Genomic DNA, 18,637 nt, shown 5'->3' with positions numbered 1-18,637 from the left:
GGAGGGTAATTGCCTCGTATTTCCATTGCTGAGTTCATTACGCTAACAGCTCGGCCCACGCGGCACATACTTCTGACCTGCTGCAATTTGTTTTTGTATTTATTATCCCGTCAGCGGCTGATCCCAGTTCCAACGGCGGGACAGAGAAGGTCAGCGCAGTCCTTTTGTGCCGCTCCTGAGACACAAGTATCCCTTTGTGATCCGCTAACCGCGTGAGCAAGAATATGGCAAGAAGCGCAGCCGCGGAACGGCAGATTTCAATCACGACCAAGTCCTCAACGGCTTGGATCTAGGGTTCAGGGAGAACCTCTTTGAGATTAGATTTATAAAAAAGTACTCTTTTAGAAGTAGCTGAAAATGTATCAGCGAAGTCAGAGGACCTTTCAGTTGTAGCTTATTCATAGTTTGGGTTCAGTTTGACTGTGCATTTGATCAAAAACCTCTTTTTGGCATAGGGGACATGCATATGCATATATTTCTAGGCACGGTACTCTTAGTTATTTGCCATCAGTGACACAATAAAAATACTGCTTTAATCCACCAGGCTGAGCTGAATGGAAGATTGGTCATGGCATTTTCATAGGGAAAATATGTGAATGTGGGTGGGCAGGCATCACAGAGAACAGGAAAATGAACTTGATGAGGAGAAAAGTAACCAACATCAAGCCATGCTCTAAAGCTCAGCAGATTATTCTACAGTATTCATCACTAAATTACAACATCCGGCATGACAGCTGGGCCTATGCCTGTCTGTGATTTTTGTCTGTCTCTGTTTCTGGTCTGTCCCTCCCTCTCTTTCTTTCTCTTCCTCTCTTTCCAAGTGCTGTTTAACTTTTTTTCCTGTTAAGCCCTGGTCTTTTGAAATCACAGCTTCCCTCTCCATGTCACGTGCACATGTAATTTCAGAAACGCAGGCATTCCGGTGATGTAAAGACAGGCTGCTCTGCATTACACCCCTTTGTCCATGTGTACAACACAGAAGAAAGATTGTGACAAGAATCCAACTTCAGTTTTCATGTTGGGTTTCTAAAGGCCTCTGTGAATTATGCTCTAAGCTGGCGCTAATGCTTCCAATTCAGTTTGCAATGGAGCACACTGAAACCTAAGACTGCATGAAAGGGCAAAATGCTTTTACCCATAATGCCTGTGTCCACCCAGGCACTTACAACACCAAAGGAGCACTCTGAGAAAATACTTATGAGAAAACCATAGGAAAGATGTAAACTATTATCAGATCAAATAAAATAGTTTGCATTATCTAACAAACCAAAAAATCTGACCTTTATAATTTTTAAAAATGTTGCATTAGAATGTCCAATAAACTAAAGTGTTCTAGTTTCAGAATATTGGTCTAGCCAAGACAGTACTTTTCCTCAAAGTATATAGACTTTGACTCAGACAAATATATGCAGATGAGTGACATATTAAAGGAAAACCTGAATAAATGAGTAGAGAAACCTAACAAATGCAGATGCTTCCATACAGGTGTACTGAATGATACAATTAAGCAGTTGTATCCTATCATGCTCTGTCAGATGTATAAAAATGCTGAGCAGGCCCAGCTGACCTCAATTTTGGATCAGGCATGGATGTCAGGAGCTTCAGTCACAACACGACTGCTCAACTGGCTAGTGTTTCAATAGGAACAGTAACTAAGTGACATCTGCATTTAGATCTATGGGAAAGACATCGGTAAAGAGGGCAGGAAATTGTGGTCAAAAGTACACATTCGATGACCGTGATGCTTGTACATTAGTGTGATATGTACAGAACAACAGAAGAACAACTCTTCCTCAAGTGACTAAGACTGTGAATGCAGGACGTGATCAGACTGTGTCAGCAAGAACAGACTGTGTCAACAAGGCCCGAATGCTTGACCCCTACAGTGAGGGGGTCCAGTGGCTCTGTTATGCTGTGGGGGGTATTTGCCTGGCATGGTTTGGGTCCACTTGTCCCCTTAGAGGGAAGGATCACTTCAAATCAATACAAAATTATTCTGAGTCACCTTTATCCTATGATGAAACATTTCTATCTTGATAGAAGTGGTCACTTCCAGGATGACAATGGCCCCATCCCCAGGGCATGAGAGATCACTGAATGGTTTGATGAGTTTTAAAATGATGTGAATCATATGCTCTGGCCTTCACAGTCACCAGATCTCAACCCAATTGAACACCTATGGATGATTTTGGACCGACATGTTAGACAGCGCTCTCCATCACCATCATCAAAACACCAAACGAGGGATTATCTTTTGGAAGAATGGTGTTCCATCCCTCCAGTGGAGTTCCAGAGAATTGCAGAATCTAATCCACGGTGCATTAAAACAATTCTGGCGGCTCGTGGTTGCCCTTACTAAGACACTTTATGTCGGTTTTTTAATTTGTCACCCGTCTGTAACCTTGAGTTTCTTTTAAGTAAATATACATTAAATAAGGTTATGTGAAAAAAACCCTAATGGTTTTATTGGGAGTTTTTAAAATCACAAATTTACATTTAAAAAGTATGTTGTGCAGATACCTGCAGGGGCTTGTCACCGGATGGGGCTAGCTGTTGTACAGGCAGGCCAATGTGATGTAATGCTTCGCTGTGAGTGACTAAGGCCCAAGGGAATAACTTTAGTTTGAATATTAGGGGTATTGAAATGCATAAACTCCAAGAACTGCCACTCTAAGGAGGTTTGGGGGCCTCCCCCCTGGGAAGAACGGCAGAAGAACGGAATCAGAGCACTGATCAGGATTTCCAAATCAGAACATGAAATCCCTATCTTTATTCCATGAAATTATTTTTCTCATCATCATGCTATATTATTGTGCCCCCCACCCCCGCCAAAAGAAAAAATGCCCTTGCTGAGGCCTCACTCACAGAAATTAGACAAAGTCCTTCTTCTGCCTTCTAGAATGGCCAGTGGAAGGTATCTGGGCATTTCTGCACTGACCATCAGCGCGAGCAAACTGCTATGAAAGGAGATACGAGTCCAAGGCTCTCCTGAACGCATTAATGCAACTTAATGGAATAGACGGCTCCACGAGATCTCCCCATCCATTATCTCTGGCTCGGCATTACAGCAGAGATGGACTGTCTTATTACACTGACCTTTCAAAAATCATCCGCTCCATACTGTGCCAGCCAAACCGCCCTGCGGAGTTCCACAACACATCAATCATAGCTGTTATTCCACTCCTTTGGCCAGCATTGGACCTTGACTGCTATCTCTGTTAAGCATCCATGATCTTGTTCTGTATCTAATAAGGGTTGCATCCCCAGTTCTTCTGAAACGTAATTGAATTAATCTGGTTTTTCATGAGTGAAGCTGAAAACATCCAACTGTCGTCCCCACAGTCCCCACAGCTAACACTAAAAACATGCTTCCTTGGCTTGGTTTTGTTGCAAGCAGGAAGAACATTGTGTGGTCTTATTTTTTGGTCTTCGCTTGGGTGCATCTATTGGAGGGAAGACTCAAAAACACACAGATTAAAGTTTATTTCGAGAATTGCTGCCTGCTGAGCATCTGCTAGATCTACATCTATTTTTCCTTCAATATTTTTGTGAGGTGCTCTCATGGGTTGTCCTCACACGTTGATGACGGTTTAAACTGCCACTGCCACTGAGGTGACCGAGGCTGTATCTCCTGTGACAAAAAAAGGCAAAAAAGGGATTTATGCAGTCAAAACACAGAGAAATGGGATACTTACTGGTGAAAGGCTAATTGTCTGCTAATCTCTGCCAGTTGCTCAAACACTGACTGCATCTTTTGTTTAGAAGCAGAGAAAGTGCTTTTGTGTCTGCATGTTGGAGTGTGAACAGGGCTGAGTCAGGATATTCCCTATAAAAATGAAGAGTCACGGGAATGGCACACACATTCACACACACACACACACACATGCAGACATACACATTCACACACACAAACACACACACAGGAACAGGCACACACGCACACACAAAACACACACACACACATGCATGCACACGCACACACATGCACATGCACGCACATGCACACACATGCATACCCATTCACACACACACACACACGTATGCACATGCACACACACGCATACCCATTCACACAAACACACACACGCACGCACAGGCACGCACACACACACACGTACACAGTGTTGGCTGAGTGAGTGAGAAAGCTATAGTACCTCTGCGTTTGCAGAATGAGTAAGAATTTACGTAATAGGTAGCAAATTAAGCAACTACTTCAGAAGTCACAGAGCTAGCCAGCCCATAACATGGCTGCCTTTTCTACACATCAGCAAAACCTCTGGCTGAGTACTGAAATTCTTTCAGTCCAACAACTCATCTAAAAAATATGCTGTAGTAGATGGTCAAAGAAGAATTGATTCCTGTCAGGCTAGCTTGATATAGAATAGGCTAACTTAAAAATGGAACACACTGTTTTTAATCTGAGAAACACTTCAGCATGTGGTCCAACAAATTCACAGACCAAGCAGAAACATTCATAAACTACAAATGTGCTCTGTACCCTGTCTTTAAAACCACAACACCCTTTTGTTTTGTGTTCTTAATTATACAGTATCATGCCAGGTCTTAATGGATAATTGTTTTGGACAAGCAATATCACAAACAAGAAGAACTGATAGTTCCATACCTAATTGGTTTTCCACTTAGTTTGCTTAGTGTCCTTTCATAGCCCGGGCAAAATTACACACAGCGGAAATAATGAATCCTCAGGTCCATTAAGTGAGATTGCAGGGCATCATCTGGTCATTAATCTCCCACTTACTGCTGCAGCTGGCCAAAAAGAAAGAAAGAAACGACATGACATCATTATATCTATTTTTCCTGTACTCATATTTAATCCAAGTTCAAGAGGGCTTCTACACCTCATTGTAATCGAATGTTAATTATATTGATTTATGCGGTACACCAAACCTACACCTTAGTTTTAGGCATACATGTACCATTATATAAGCAAGATTATATACGCAGAATATTTAATTGCATATGCACAACTGAATATTTAAAATCCAGTACAACAAAACCAGTAAAAAAATGAACAAATCTCTCCCCATTTTCTCTCCCCAAATGACAAAACATGTAATTTAATATTGATTCAGTTTGGAATATGATATATTTGCTATCGCCATAATTTCCAGTGTACGAAGATAAGTTGTTTACTTATGCAGTATGCCTAGTCCATTCTGTTATGGGGCGTGTGTTTTTCACGCCCTGTACAGCGGTGGTTTTAGTTATTTTGTCGCTACAAGGTCAACCCCTAGCGGTTTCTGGGTAATACTACAATCCACATTTAGAGAACTTCACAGAGCGCGGTTCAACATAAACTCACCTTACAGAAAAAGATGGGGGAACAAATGCATCAACCGCAACCACACTACGACTACTTTGCTACAAACTATCGTGGTAGGGGAAAAAAAAAAACTTTTGATAGCCCTTAATTTATACAGCAATTATTTTATGTAATTTTTCAGCAATTTATTTCACTGATGAAATAGGACTACAGGGGTCAAAACGAAACTAAAACATCAAAATTTCAGGTGGAGTATTCACAATTTGCAGTCTATACATTGTATAATAGTAGTAGTACCAATGAAAAAAATAAAATAATAATAATAATAATAATGAATTTTGTTTTGGCAGTTATTCTTTTTCTATCCTTTTCTATTTATTTTTTGGCACTGGCAGCGGTAGTGGTAGTCGCCGTCACAGTTCTACTATATTCAAAAAGCTATTCAATTTTTAAAATCAAAAATACATTTATTTAAATCGTATTTATTATTATTTTTGGACAATGGCCATGTTTATTGACGAGGTATTTTTAGAGAAAAATGCTCACCCAATTAGCGCATAGCAGTGATTAGAGCATTGGCTGGATGGCTCAAATTCAACACCCTCTATGTCGAACGGGCATAGAACTGTACGGGCATAGCAAATGAGCGACGTGAAAAAAATGTTTGTTTTTTTATGGGACAGTTTGAAGACTGCTCCCCGTTATTCATAATCAAATTAAATCACATATTTACATATTAAAAAGATAGATCATTATAAGGCGCACTCAAACATATTCATGCTCAGGGAGAGCGTGCTCTTGTCATAGGTGGCCAACGAGAACGCCAGAAGGTCCTTCGAGTGTGGGTGCTCTTGTGTCCGGGAACCAGTGTGAGCTGTCATAGCATTCCACATAACCAGCGGGGTCTGGGTTTCTGTTGAATTTAAAAATAATAGACTTGTTTAAGCCATTAAAACAAACTCAAGATGTTCGAAGAAGCTAGCGAGGTGTTTGAGAACATGTTCAAGTCTTCTTTTCCGTTGACGTTTATTGTATTTCTACCGGCGGTGCTCATTCTCGTCTCTCCGCTACCAGCAGAAGCGGCGCACGAATTTACAGTGTACCGCATGCAGCAGTATGACCTGCAGGGTCAACCCTATGGTACGTGGATTTGAATTGTAAATTAGACGTGTAGAAACACTTCAGTATATTTAAACTTATAAAATGAGCAGAACTGTTACAGTGAAGTGACAAGCTGCTTAGGTGATCCTGGTTAGGATATAGCTTGTTAGCAAGCTAACGTTAGTTAGCATTGCGAAAGTGTTGCGTATCCATTGAATTCCTGACGAAATTGACGTGTGTAACGTTAATTTAAAAAATAGCTAGGCCTGCCTATCCAGTACTGTTCGCCGATTTGCTCATGATTAATCAGTTTAACTGAAATCAATGTGGGGCAATTAATGCAAATAGTAAAAGTTGTAGCTAGTTATCGCGAGCAGTGTATAGCTAACATTAAAAGGCAGTGCAGTCCATTCATCCTCAGCTTTGGTCACGTTACTGCATTAAACTATAGCAACATGAGAAAGTCGTAAATAGAGCCCATCTAAAAAAAATTCCCCATGCAGTGTTTTCATCGAAATTGTAACTTGCAACTTGCTAGCTCTGTTACTTAATTGCATAATTTATATTTAAACCGCTGGTTGATGAAGTGAGTTGTGTGTTTTAATACTGTTTGTTAACGTTAGTTAAGTAGTCTTGCCTAGTTTTTCAGGTCTGTTTTTATATCTAGGGTTTCTTTGGTTCAGCAACACCTTTGCACGCTGAACATATAGCCGATGGTGTCCTTTTTATTAAGTTGATCTTTTGTGCTTTCTAGGCACGCGGAATGCTATATTAAACACGGAGGCCCGTACAGTAGAGGCGGAGGTGCTAAGTCGCCGTTGTGTCATTATGCGACTCGTGGATTTTTCTTACGAGAAGTACCAGAAAGCTCTCCGTCAGTCTGCGGGGGCTGTAGTTATTGTCCTCCCACAGAACATGTCCACTATGCCACAGGACATTGTACAGGTAATTACGGACGGCGGATGCATGATGACGATCACACTAAAAGTTTCATTATCGAGATTTGAATGTGCTTGTGTCTGTGGTAACAAAACAGGACGTTGAGTTTTCCTTAACTACAAACCTGTGTTTGCAAATTGGTGTCTATTTGTTTAAAATCTTTCGACTTATATGAAATGTAGCTCTGTCTGCCAGTGATTCTTCACGATCAGTTTGGCAATCTTATCTTGCTTACTGTACTATGTTACCTTGCAGCAGTTCATGGAGTTGGAACCAGAGCTCCTGGCAACTGAGACAATTGTTCCAGTGTACTTTGCCCTGGAAGATGATGAGCTGCTGTCTATATACAAGCAGACCCACACCTCGTCCTCCTCTCAAGGTTCTGCATCTGCAGCTGAGGGTAAGCAAAGTGAATGGGACTGATTCTGATGCCTCTTCACTCATAAAAAATGAAAGAGATCAGCTCCACCAATCATAGAGTAACTTGGTAACAACTGAAATGGCACAACGTAGACAATGGTTGGTGGATTTTGTTTTCTGGCTGAATTTCGAAGATCCCTGAAGGAATTGCCAGGAAATAGCCAAAAGGTGTTCAGCAGTTGCCATCAGTGTTGTTTTTGTGGGTTGTTCCAAGTGTACAGTTTTTTTCTTCTGTGATTACGGTAACATCACAATTGTCTTGTTCCTATTTTATTATCCCTGTCGAGCATGAAGAAGTAGCCCATAGCACTGTGTGTTAAGTCATCATATCTGATGGCATGGGCTGACAGAGTGTGTTAAAGGCACACCGGTTGGCACTCTTGTTGGTAAACCAGTCTAACACGCTCTGTCCCACAGTGTTACTGCACACCGCCACTGCCAATGGCTTTCAGATGGTGACGAGTGGCGCTCAGAGCAAGGCAGTGAGCGACTGGGCCATCACCAGTTTAGAGGTGAGTGTGTATCACCATGCTGGGGCCTCTGGATCTTGGGTTTGTCTGCCTGTGCGTCAGTTATGGAGGGCTTATAGTGTTCCAGTGGTGGGCCACTATAAAGGTTCAGATTGTGTTAATAAGTTAGTAAGTCATACATTCTGAACTCTTCTCTTGATGCTTAACCATGCAGTGAGATTTAATGCCATACAAAGAAGTTTGTTGAGTACAAAGACCAAAGATCATGAGTTACTGAATCCTCACTTGGAGGCAGGAAGCATGCAGTAGATTGGTACCTGCGTTTTCTAGGTAAATGTGAAGTCATTGTGAATGATCTGTTACCTCTAATTAGGGTTGTAAGCTTCTTGTATATAAATGTATCTATAACTGTGAAAATGATTTTAAGGAAAGCTGAAATTCCCTTAACATTTGGCTGCATTGCACCAATCACACATCTTCCTCCCCATTGTGTGATCTAATTGCACAATTCACATATTACTGTCTGTAATTGTGACGTAAGAAATGGCATAAAGGAATAGTAGAAACAGTCTGAATCAATTTACAAATTAATGTAACATTTTAGGTACTGAACTTACACAATTCTGTATATTTACACCATAGCGTTAACTATGTAAATAGTAGTTGAATAATTAAACTTGAATGAACAGCACAAATGTATAATTCCGTGTGCTTTTGGATGTGGTGCTGCAGATTGTGGCCAAATTTATAAATAGTTCCTTGTCCAGCAACTTAATATGTTCAAGTCAAGATGCATTTTCCCTATCAGTGTTTGGGAAATCCAAGTTTTTAAAATAACATGGACAATTGCATGCACAACTCTCATGACAGGTTCTTCAGTAGCAATTTATGGATTTACTGTAATAAATGGGAGAAGCTGTTAAAGTTTTATTTAGAAAAGCATCTGTAATCGCATGTGGAAAAAACAGTATGCTGAAGTATGCATGAGGTATACTATTTTATACTTCAGAATACTTTTAGTATAATTGAAGTTTATATAATTATGCTGTAAGTATACTGAGTATACTATTGTTTCACATGGGATTGCTGTAAGTTTTGTCATGGCTCAGAAAGATGTGTTTTGGCCAGCATGCTGTGTATCTGATTTCCTGCTCTCTCTTCACAGGGACGGCTGACAGGAGAAGGAGGGGAAGACCTGCCAACAATCGTGCTGGTGGCTCATTATGATTCCTTTGGTGTGGCACCGGTGAGCTCTCCCTCCCTCTCTCCTTTCTGTAGTTCCTCGGTCCAGACTGAAGATTAAACGGGTATCTGGAAAAACTCCTACGTAAACTCCTACATACTCCTGCACTTGACTACATTAGCACAGGTTATTCTGCACTTTAACTGCTGTAATACGCCTGAAAGTCTCTTTAACTGCAGTAATACTGAAGTGATTGTTTTAAAGCCTGCTCCCCGAACACCAAAATTTTGACAAAAGCTTGATGTGGGTATTCACTGATTCTGCGTTCACCCGTGGAAGTTATTGTTGTGGAATGTCGTGTAAGAACGGCTTGTCGTCGGCTTCTGTGACAGTGGCTGTCATACGGGGCGGACTCTAACGGCAGCGGAGTGTCAGTGCTGCTGGAGCTGGCCCGCCTCTTCTCCAGACTCTACAACTACAAGAGGACGCGAGCAGGGTAGGCTCATCCCACACAGGCTGTTTGAGTAACATTACGCTGCTGTTGAGCTTGAAAAGGAGGGAGGAGGAAGCCATGCCTCTCACACGTACCCAGCAGGAGCTGTGAATGGCACTTCAAAATGTGACTTCGCTGGATAGATATCAAGGAGATATCAAATGCCACCAAAGGTTTAGGTGCTCCAGTTCAGCTGAAACGGAAAGATTGTTTTCGCTGCAGTCTCTTTTCCTAAATGTAGTGAGTCCGCCCATTGTAGTGGGAGTGTGTAGTTGGAAGCTGCAGCCGAAGACAGTGGCAGGCAATGCAGAGGCATAATAATCAACAAACCAATACAGTACATATGTGTAGTCAGGCAGATGGGAATATTGTACTTACTGTATATAGACGTCAATCAAATAGAGCCCCATAGTTTCTGTAATAGTAGTTGTATTAGTACCATCATATCCAGCCATTAAAGTTAAACATACCAAATAATTGCATCATCTCTGTATGCCATTTTCTTGGACTAACCTGATGTTGACTAAATGAGCCAATGTCCTCAACAAAAAATGCTTTGTATTCATGGTGAAAGTGAGTTTATATCTCTTCCTGTCGTATTAATTGCTGCTAATATTTTTTCTTCTTAGTTACAACTTGCTGTTCTTTGTCTCTGGGGGTGGAAAGTTCAACTATCAGGGAACCAAGCGATGGCTAGAGGACAACCTCGATCACACAGGTCTGTTTTCACTGTTTTCACTGGCCGCAGCTGCGGTTGAAAATCCTTAAAGCGTCTCGTTCTTGTGGAATCTGTTTTTTCTTCCCCCGACTTCCATATTTCAAGGGTTTTACTGTTTTAACGTGTTCCATCTGTTCCCACTGAAGCTCGGTTTAGCGAGCGCTCGGGACGTCGTAATCGACGGTGAACGCTCGGCGGTGTCGACTCTGCTCGTGGTTTAGGAAGAAGGGGCCGGCTGCCAGAGGGCCAGGGGAAATTTTAGCACGCGGGTGTTAGCGGGCGTAATAAAATGGCTCCGTTGGCTGACTGTGCTCTGTCCCGCGCTCCAGACTCCAGCCTCCTCCAGGATAACGTGGCCTTCGTGCTGTGCCTGGACACCCTGGGGAGCGGGGACAGCCTCCACCTGCACGTGTCCAAACCTCAGAAAGAGGGCAGCCCTCAGCACGCCCTGCTCCGAGAGCTGGAAACGGTACTGTGCGCCGACGCTGCTGACGCTGCGTCTCACGCGCGCAACCTGCGAGCGTGTGACCGTGGAGACGCTACGTGTATTTACAGTACTCCAGAGCTGCCCATCCCTGTTCCTGAGGATCCGCCGTCCTATAGGTTTTCACTCCAGCCCTAACACCCCGTTCAACAGCTGTAGAGATCTCGTTGAGCTGCTAATTGGTAGAGTCAGGTGTGCCTAATTAGAGCTGAAATGAAAACCTACAGGGAGGTAGACCTCCAGGAACAGGGCTGAGGAGTCCTGCGGTGTGCCATCACGTGCTTCATTGGGCTGAATGTGTGCTTCTGTGGGCCACAAATCATGCAGATACAGAAGATTCATTTAACACTTTTATTGTTGTGGTCTGCACAGCAGACTTATGGGAAATGGGTTAAACGACGATATAAATGCAGATCTAAATGTAAAACTATACTGAAGAGCTAGTTTATGGGTCTGTACATGTACAGACATCTATGTAATGTTAAACTCACTTTCCTCCTGTAAATTGGATGATGTCCTGCCATTCCCTGGAGTGAAAAGTTGCAAACTTGAAAATAAAAAAATGGCGTGATGAATGTCTTAGTTGCCGGTATGCGAGATTAAATAGATATTTATTTCTAGTCATTCACAGAATTATCATTGTTTTTAAATCTGTGGTTCTAATAGCTGTAACCTTGAACTGAAGGACCTCAGTTTCCCTTGGTATGTCACGTTTTCATGTTCATATCTATAGTAGTCTGTTAGGTAGTGTGAATGGCTTGTTGTGTAGTACCTGTAAACAGAGAATAGCATATGGGGGGTTTATACATGCACCATCTTCCTCAGGCGTAACCACAGCAACCACCCTCTTGTTATGACTGCAGCCATGTACAGTCATAATAATAGTGGACACGGAGTCGATGTAGTGCATCATTAGTGAAATTATGCAGTTTTATACCAAGTCTGTTTTTAAACTTAGCCTATTTCAAAACCTAGTTTATTTTGTGTCACATAGATGCTCATAGTTGCTCTTAAATGTGGTGTTTGTAGGATTCCATGTGTCTCTAGCTTTCCCTGGCACCCAAGGTGAACTTAACGGCAGATATTATGTAAAGCAGCTAAAAATACTGAAGGACAACTTTCCATTTACATTTTGTCACCGCAAAAAATAAACATAAAAAAGAAACCTTGAAAAAAGTTCAACAAGACTAAGGACTTGATTTTGTTTAAATTATTTAACATGACTTGGAGGAAAGAGAATACTTCCATGTAAGACAAAAAGTGATGACCTGACAATGTGCTCATATTCTTGTGAAAGTTGCTGCACATAGTTAATCAAGTAAAAAAAAAATTAAGAACTCTTTGGGAGCGACGATCAATTTAAAAATTCTGCGTCTGCTGAGCTATCAAGCTTCCAGCGACAGACAATTTTATGTTCATTTTTTGTTGAAAATGTTTATATTAGTAATTTAACCCTTTAAGGATACAATCACAAATCTATGATTATAATTGTTCTTAACTGAACATTCTAATGCAGATGCAACAATCATTACTGGTATCTGAAAGCAATGGAGTTCTAGAAGAATGAGTTTTGACATTCCAGAAAACCTACGCTTGAAAGGGTTAAATTCAGCAGGCAGTTTTCTGAGACAATTACACCCCCCTGTGTTTTTTACTCTGAAAACAACTGTATCACTCTGCATGAGAGTCAAATGTTGGAAGTAGGAGCTATACCAACCACAGAAAAGATCCTCCTTGGAATGTTGCCACCTTGGCTGTTAGAGCATCTTGTAAGAATAAGTTTATGATGGAATATATTGATTTGCTTCTATAGAAAACCAATACCAACGTGATTTGGAAAATTACGTCACAAAATTACTACAAAAAATACAAATGTTGGCTTGTGTTTCAGTTAACAGTAGTTTGTTTATTGACTATGGAAATGTGTGTTAAGGCTTAAACTTAAACTGACCCCTCGGTGTTGGGCCCTGGCCAGGTGGTGTCGGCACAGTCCTCGGACCTCAAGTTCTCCATGGTGCACAAGAAGATCAACCTGGCGGACGACACGCTGGCGTGGGAGCACGAGCGCTTCGGGATCCGCCGGCTGCCCGCCTTCACGCTGTCGCACCTGGAGAGCCACCGGGCGGCGCTGCGCAGCAGCATCATGGACGTGCGGTCAGTAGGCTCTCTGCATGGGGGGGGGTGAGAGCTGGGCCAGGCGTGGAGCGCTTCCCACCCCTTACCTCGCCCTCTCCCCCGTCCCCGGCAAGGATGACGGACACGTGGCCTTTTTCCCTGCCGTTTAAATTCTGCATTAACCCCCTTCCTCCCCCCCCCCCCACCCCAGGCCCCACGTGGAGCTGAAGAAGCTGAGTCGCAACACTAAGATCATCGCAGAGGCGCTTGCCAGAGTGATCTACAACCTCACAGAGAAGGTACTGTTCAAATAACGGCTGTGTGCTGCTGTGGCCTTCAGGTGGAATGGGCAAATTTAACGCCCAGGTGGAAATATGAAAGTCTTAGAACAAGAGCTGATTTTTATTTGAAAGTAACAAGATCATATTAACAACAACAACTTCAGAGCAGTAACTTCAGTCGAACACCTCTTTTACATTTAACTATTTATATTCACAATAACAGAAATAGCTGAAAAATGCCATACATTCAACAGTTATGTACAATTATTACAGTTTAGGGAATATTTATGCCACAGTCGGGGGAGGGAGGGGGTGAGGGAGACATACAATGACTGAACCCAAACTTGAATTCTACATTGTTTGTATACTTTTTACGTAATCTACTTTAAAATATTTGCACAATAAACATAAGCCAGCTAATGGCAAATAATAAGCTGTATAGAGTGGATTAGAAGGTAGTTAACTGAAACAAGTAGTATGTAGGCATGTGTACACGGTTAAGAAGGACATGTACTGAATGGCAAATTATCAGCTAACAAGAGGTTTTTTTGGGTTTCATGAACTAGTCCTGTACACTAAATATTTCACAGCCTACAACAAGCACATTCGATTCCATTTATGTGGCAGCCCTGCCTATTACACAAGTGTAGAGAAATCAGTTGTGCTGCTTTTTTCCATGTTAGTGTTTCAAAGATGTAAGTCCAAAGTGCAACTATCTTCTGCTCTTCTGGTTGAATAATAATGGGATTTCCAACTCAAACATGGCACTGCGCCAGGCTGGCAAAATACTACACAAAACCCTGACAGTGCTCTGAATCGGAATTCCTTATTTAATATTCAGTCATGTAAAGTAAATATAATGTGAGCTGTGATTAGACACCTAAATAATTTTGGTTACAAAGTAAATAAATAATACTAGTGAAGATGGTGCTGATGATGTTCCAGCCAAAAAGTCATTCTGTAATATTCGCTAACGGTGTTGTTCCAGCTGAATGTGGTCCATGAATTAGACAGAATTGTGTCACTAGGTCCACTGTTGCTCCTCAGAATAATACTCAGATGTGATGTATACAGCATCATGTGTGTCTGTCATGTTTTTGCACATCGTCCTTAGCTTGCTTGTTAGGTTATAGTGCGTACTGTATGTAGTGTATTGAGGTGCTGTGTGGATGAATGGGTTGTAGTGTATAATGTATGGTGTGGTGTATGAATGAATGGGTTATAGTGTCAGTATGTATGTTGCAGGAATGAAGGTGTATTATTATGTATGGTGTGCAGGGAATGATGGTTGGGTAAATGTATGATGGTGGGTGGGATTATTGTAGTGTATAATGTATGTATGGTGTGCAGTGGGAATGAATGGGTTGTAGTGTTATGTAGTGTGCAGAATGATGGTAGTGTTAATGGAGTATGGTGTGCAGGAAGAAGGTGTGTATATGATGTATGGTGCATGGATGAATGTTAGTATAGTATGATGGTGCGTGGATGAAGTGTATGTAATGTAATTGTGTGCAGGAAGAATGGGTGTAGGTATAATGTATGTGCGGATGAAGTGTAGTGTGTAGTATAGCAGGAGATGCCCTCTGTTGTTGTCCCACCGCAGACCTGCAGATCTTCACTGACCAAATGGTAAGTGGGCCCTCATGCCAGCGTCCTGCTGCTTCACAGGGCCGCCCCCCACCGGCCGTGCCCTTTCGCTGCCCGCCAGAGCAGCGGGCGCGCGTTGGAGGAGCGGCAGGCGACTGGGTGCTCAGGCCGCATCTCTGCTTTTCCCCCCCAGCAGGTGCAGGAGGATCAGCTGTCCTCTCTGGTGGACTGGCTCACCGCCCAGCCGCGCGCCGCCCAGCTGGTGGACAAGGACAGCAGCGTGGTCAGCACCCTGGAGTACCACCTGGGCCGCTACCTGAAGGACGTCAGGAAGCACTACGTCAAAGCCGATAAGAGGTGACGTTTCCACGGTTACGGCCCCCGCCTGCCTCCGCACCTGCTCTGCCGTACCGGAGAGGGGCGGAAACAGGTGGAAGAGCTGTTAGCCAGCCGTGCAGATGTGACCCGGGCCATAACCCTGGAATAATCCAATTGCTTGCATGTTCAGTTACAGTTTGGTAACAGTACGAATGACCGCTGCTAAATAGTGTTGTTTCTCCCTCCGTTCAGAGACCCAGAATTTGTGTTTTACGATCAGCTCAAACAGACCATGAATGCATACAGGTGAGTGAACCTTCCCCCTATTAAATGTTATCACTGACGCACGCAAACTTTGACTATTTTATTTATTTATTTTCCTCTCTTTCTTCCACAAATCAGTATTGGTACTCATGGTCGTGTGATAATGTCCCATTCTCCCTGAAATCCCCACAGGGTGAAGCCAGCTATCTTTGATCTTCTCCTGGCAGTGTGCATAGCAGCCTACCTGGGAGTGTTGTATCTGGCTGTTCAGGTAAGAAGATGTGTTCCGGTGATGATGGTGCATTTGTGACTGTGACCTGAGGGAGGAGGCGGAAGTGTGTGGGGTGGGGCGCTCTGTTGACCTCTCCTCTCTGTCTCCCTGCAGCACTTTGGCGTGCTCTATAGCGTCCTGCGCAGAGCTGCCCAGCCCAAATCCAAGCAGCACTGACGGGACAGACCCCTCCACGTCTTTGCCCCGACGCTTGGCTCCCGTTTTCCTCACGCGAATGACACAAAAATCGAGAATGGCCAGTCCAAGCAGCCATGTTTCTTCTTTTTTTTTTTGTTTGTTGTTTTTCCCCCAGTTTTTTCTTACTTTCATCATTTCAAACTCGTAATGTTTTTGTATCTTTGGAAAAGTGGCCCTTTGGAATTGGTGTGCCAAGTTTTGCATCCTGAGTTTCTGGCTGGCTGTGAAGCTGGCTTCAGGTCACACACACCCTCTTAAGTCTTCCTTTACTAATGAGCACAGCCTTTCCCCAGCACCTGACACCTTTACTCCAACTACTGCGCTGTCCCAGCACCTAACACTATCTACTCACACTTTACTCTCACCTCTGTCCTATCCCACTGCCTAACACCGTCTACTCATACTTTACTTCAACTACTGCGCTGCCCCAGTACCTAACACTGTTTACTCACACTTTACTCTCATCTCTGTTCTATCCCACTGCCTAACACCATCTATTCACACTTCAGTCCCACCCCTGTTCTATTCCTCTGCCTAACACTTTCTACTCACTGCAACCTTCATTCTACTCCTACCCCTGTACTATCCCAGAACCTAAGATGTCTACTCACACTTCACTCTCATCTCTGTTCTGTCCCCAATCCTACCACTGTCTGCTCATGCTTTACTCTCACACCTGCACTAACCCCACTCCTAACACTATCCACTCAGGCTACTCCTCGTCCTGTTCCCCCATACTGCCCTCTGTTTCTCTCTGCCTGTCTTCTCTAACACCCTGCCAGTCAACAGTGGGCTTTTTTTGGTCAGCTATGACAAGCCAAGGACAACTATACAGAAACCCATTTTAAAAAAGGGTACTATCTGTGCATACTGTGCATTTGTTAGTATGTGTTCTTGGTGAATACGCGCACAACTTCACTTCCTCACTGCTAAATGCAGATTTATTGATGTTTTCTTAATCTTATGCAGAGACTACATGTCCTGAAATTGATTCTCATTCCCCCATTTGAAAGTTCTTGCCTATTGGATGATTCCTTTCATATTTCCTCCATGTAGAACAAGTGTGTTAATTGCTGATAATTTGGTACTTAGCAAGCTAGCTAATTACCGAACTGGCAGATTTGTTCATGTGTCAGACTCTGCTCTGGACTTCCATTGTTAGCCTGTTTCCAGTTGTGCGAGTTGTCCAGCCAACAAAGGGTGTCAAACACCCAGCCTGTGGGAGTGGCCATCTTTTGACGGACACTCAGCCACAGCTGTTATTTTCCTCAGTCGGATTTTGAGGTCTTGAAACTGCTGTGTATGAATTCTGCCAAGAACAAATGACTTGAGATAAATTGTTGAAAAATCATGGTTAAATGTCACAAATTATTTTTAGATCCTTATTAAAAAATACTTTTCTCTTATGACCCGAAGAACTTCAACAATGGCCTTGAGTGAACACTTTGCCTGATTAAAAATACATATGTGCATGAAAAATACATGCATCTAGAATTAAAACCCATACATCAGTCTGACCCCTTTCTGCTATCATACTGTACTGTTCCACGCTGTAGTACATTGCTTGATCATTCATTCTTTACTGCGCTTCAGCCAAATCTAACTTGCCTTCATAATGTCATAAATGCAAGTTGATTTATGCCTTGGAACATTCAACTTTTTCCACCTCATTACACAGTCATTGTTTTTTATTTCAGTTTTTGATATCAGCTTCATGAGAAAAAGGTAACTTCAGTTTCATTCATCATGAATTTACATTTTTTGGATGAAGAGTGTTGAACGGCATCTTGAGGGATAAGTGAAAATAACGGATGAATTTGTGTGTCTACAAATGTGTGCAAAAGTCAACCCCAGTAAAACTCATCGCCTATGTTTACTATTAATCATTTACTTGAATTGTGTGCAAGTCATCACAAGCTCACTTTCGTAATACTTACTGTATGTATGTCTGAACCTGAATTGACATGGCACCTGATCAAACTGCATGTATGAGATTCTGAAGATATCTTTCCACTTTTGATGAAACATGGAGGATTTTACTTGGTGGAAAAAATCATTTCTGTTGAAGATGACCAGTTGAGTCCAAAAACACTGCAGTGTTTTTTCTGCTCAGTCGTGGCCAAGTTCTTTTTTCATGTTCGTGCTTTTTACAACTTACACAGGGGGTAGGGAGAAGTTGGTTGTTGGTTTGGGTATTCATAGCTTAAGGAGCGATGCTACATGCTGTCCTGTTAGCCTTGCAGACGGATGCGTCTCTACTGTGGAGAGACAGGCAGGCAAAGGCTTGTGTATCAATGCATGGGAAATCCTGTGTGGTACATATCCTTTCATTTTAATTTATTGAAGCAGAGAATGCTGAACTGTGCACTGAATTAAATTCTTTCCTTGGTTTTTCTTAAATCGATTAAGTGTTCTTCTCTTCCATTTGCATTCATGTCTGAACTGTTGTACCTGAATCCTGCAACTCAATCCTTGCAACTGAAATGAGACAAAAAATAAATATAGTGGTCG

At 42.5% G+C, this 18,637-nt stretch overlaps 1 protein-coding gene and 1 long non-coding RNA gene across 2 annotated transcripts; one reads left to right on the top strand and one right to left on the bottom strand.

The window, feature by feature from the left end:
• Window positions 1-1,899: 1,899 nt before the first annotated feature.
• LOC135252980 (uncharacterized) lies at window positions 1,900-5,954 on the bottom strand. Its single transcript, XR_010329501.1, has 3 exons — window positions 5,831-5,954; window positions 4,625-4,767; window positions 1,900-3,631 (listed from the first exon to the last, which is right to left on the bottom strand). It is a non-coding gene; the product is annotated as an uncharacterized LOC135252980 (long non-coding RNA).
• A 140-nt stretch (window positions 5,955-6,094) lies between these two features.
• Window positions 6,095-18,526, top strand: ncln (nicalin). Its single transcript, XM_064331688.1, has 15 exons — window positions 6,095-6,424; window positions 7,140-7,330; window positions 7,580-7,724; window positions 8,162-8,256; window positions 9,380-9,460; window positions 9,790-9,893; window positions 10,520-10,608; window positions 10,938-11,077; window positions 13,068-13,246; window positions 13,419-13,507; window positions 15,080-15,117; window positions 15,269-15,432; window positions 15,646-15,699; window positions 15,850-15,928; window positions 16,043-18,526. Exons 1-15 carry the CDS (start codon window positions 6,250-6,252, stop codon window positions 16,103-16,105), a joined length of 1,686 nt encoding a protein of 561 aa, XP_064187758.1. The 5' UTR covers window positions 6,095-6,249; the 3' UTR covers window positions 16,106-18,526.
• The last annotated feature ends 111 nt before the right edge of the window (window positions 18,527-18,637 follow it).

This window comes from Anguilla rostrata, chromosome 4, assembly GCF_018555375.3.
Source record: "Anguilla rostrata isolate EN2019 chromosome 4, ASM1855537v3, whole genome shotgun sequence".
NCBI lineage: Eukaryota > Metazoa > Chordata > Actinopteri > Anguilliformes > Anguillidae > Anguilla > Anguilla rostrata.
Note: the sequence above shows the minus strand (reverse complement) of the source record. Positions and strands in the feature narration are given on the sequence as shown.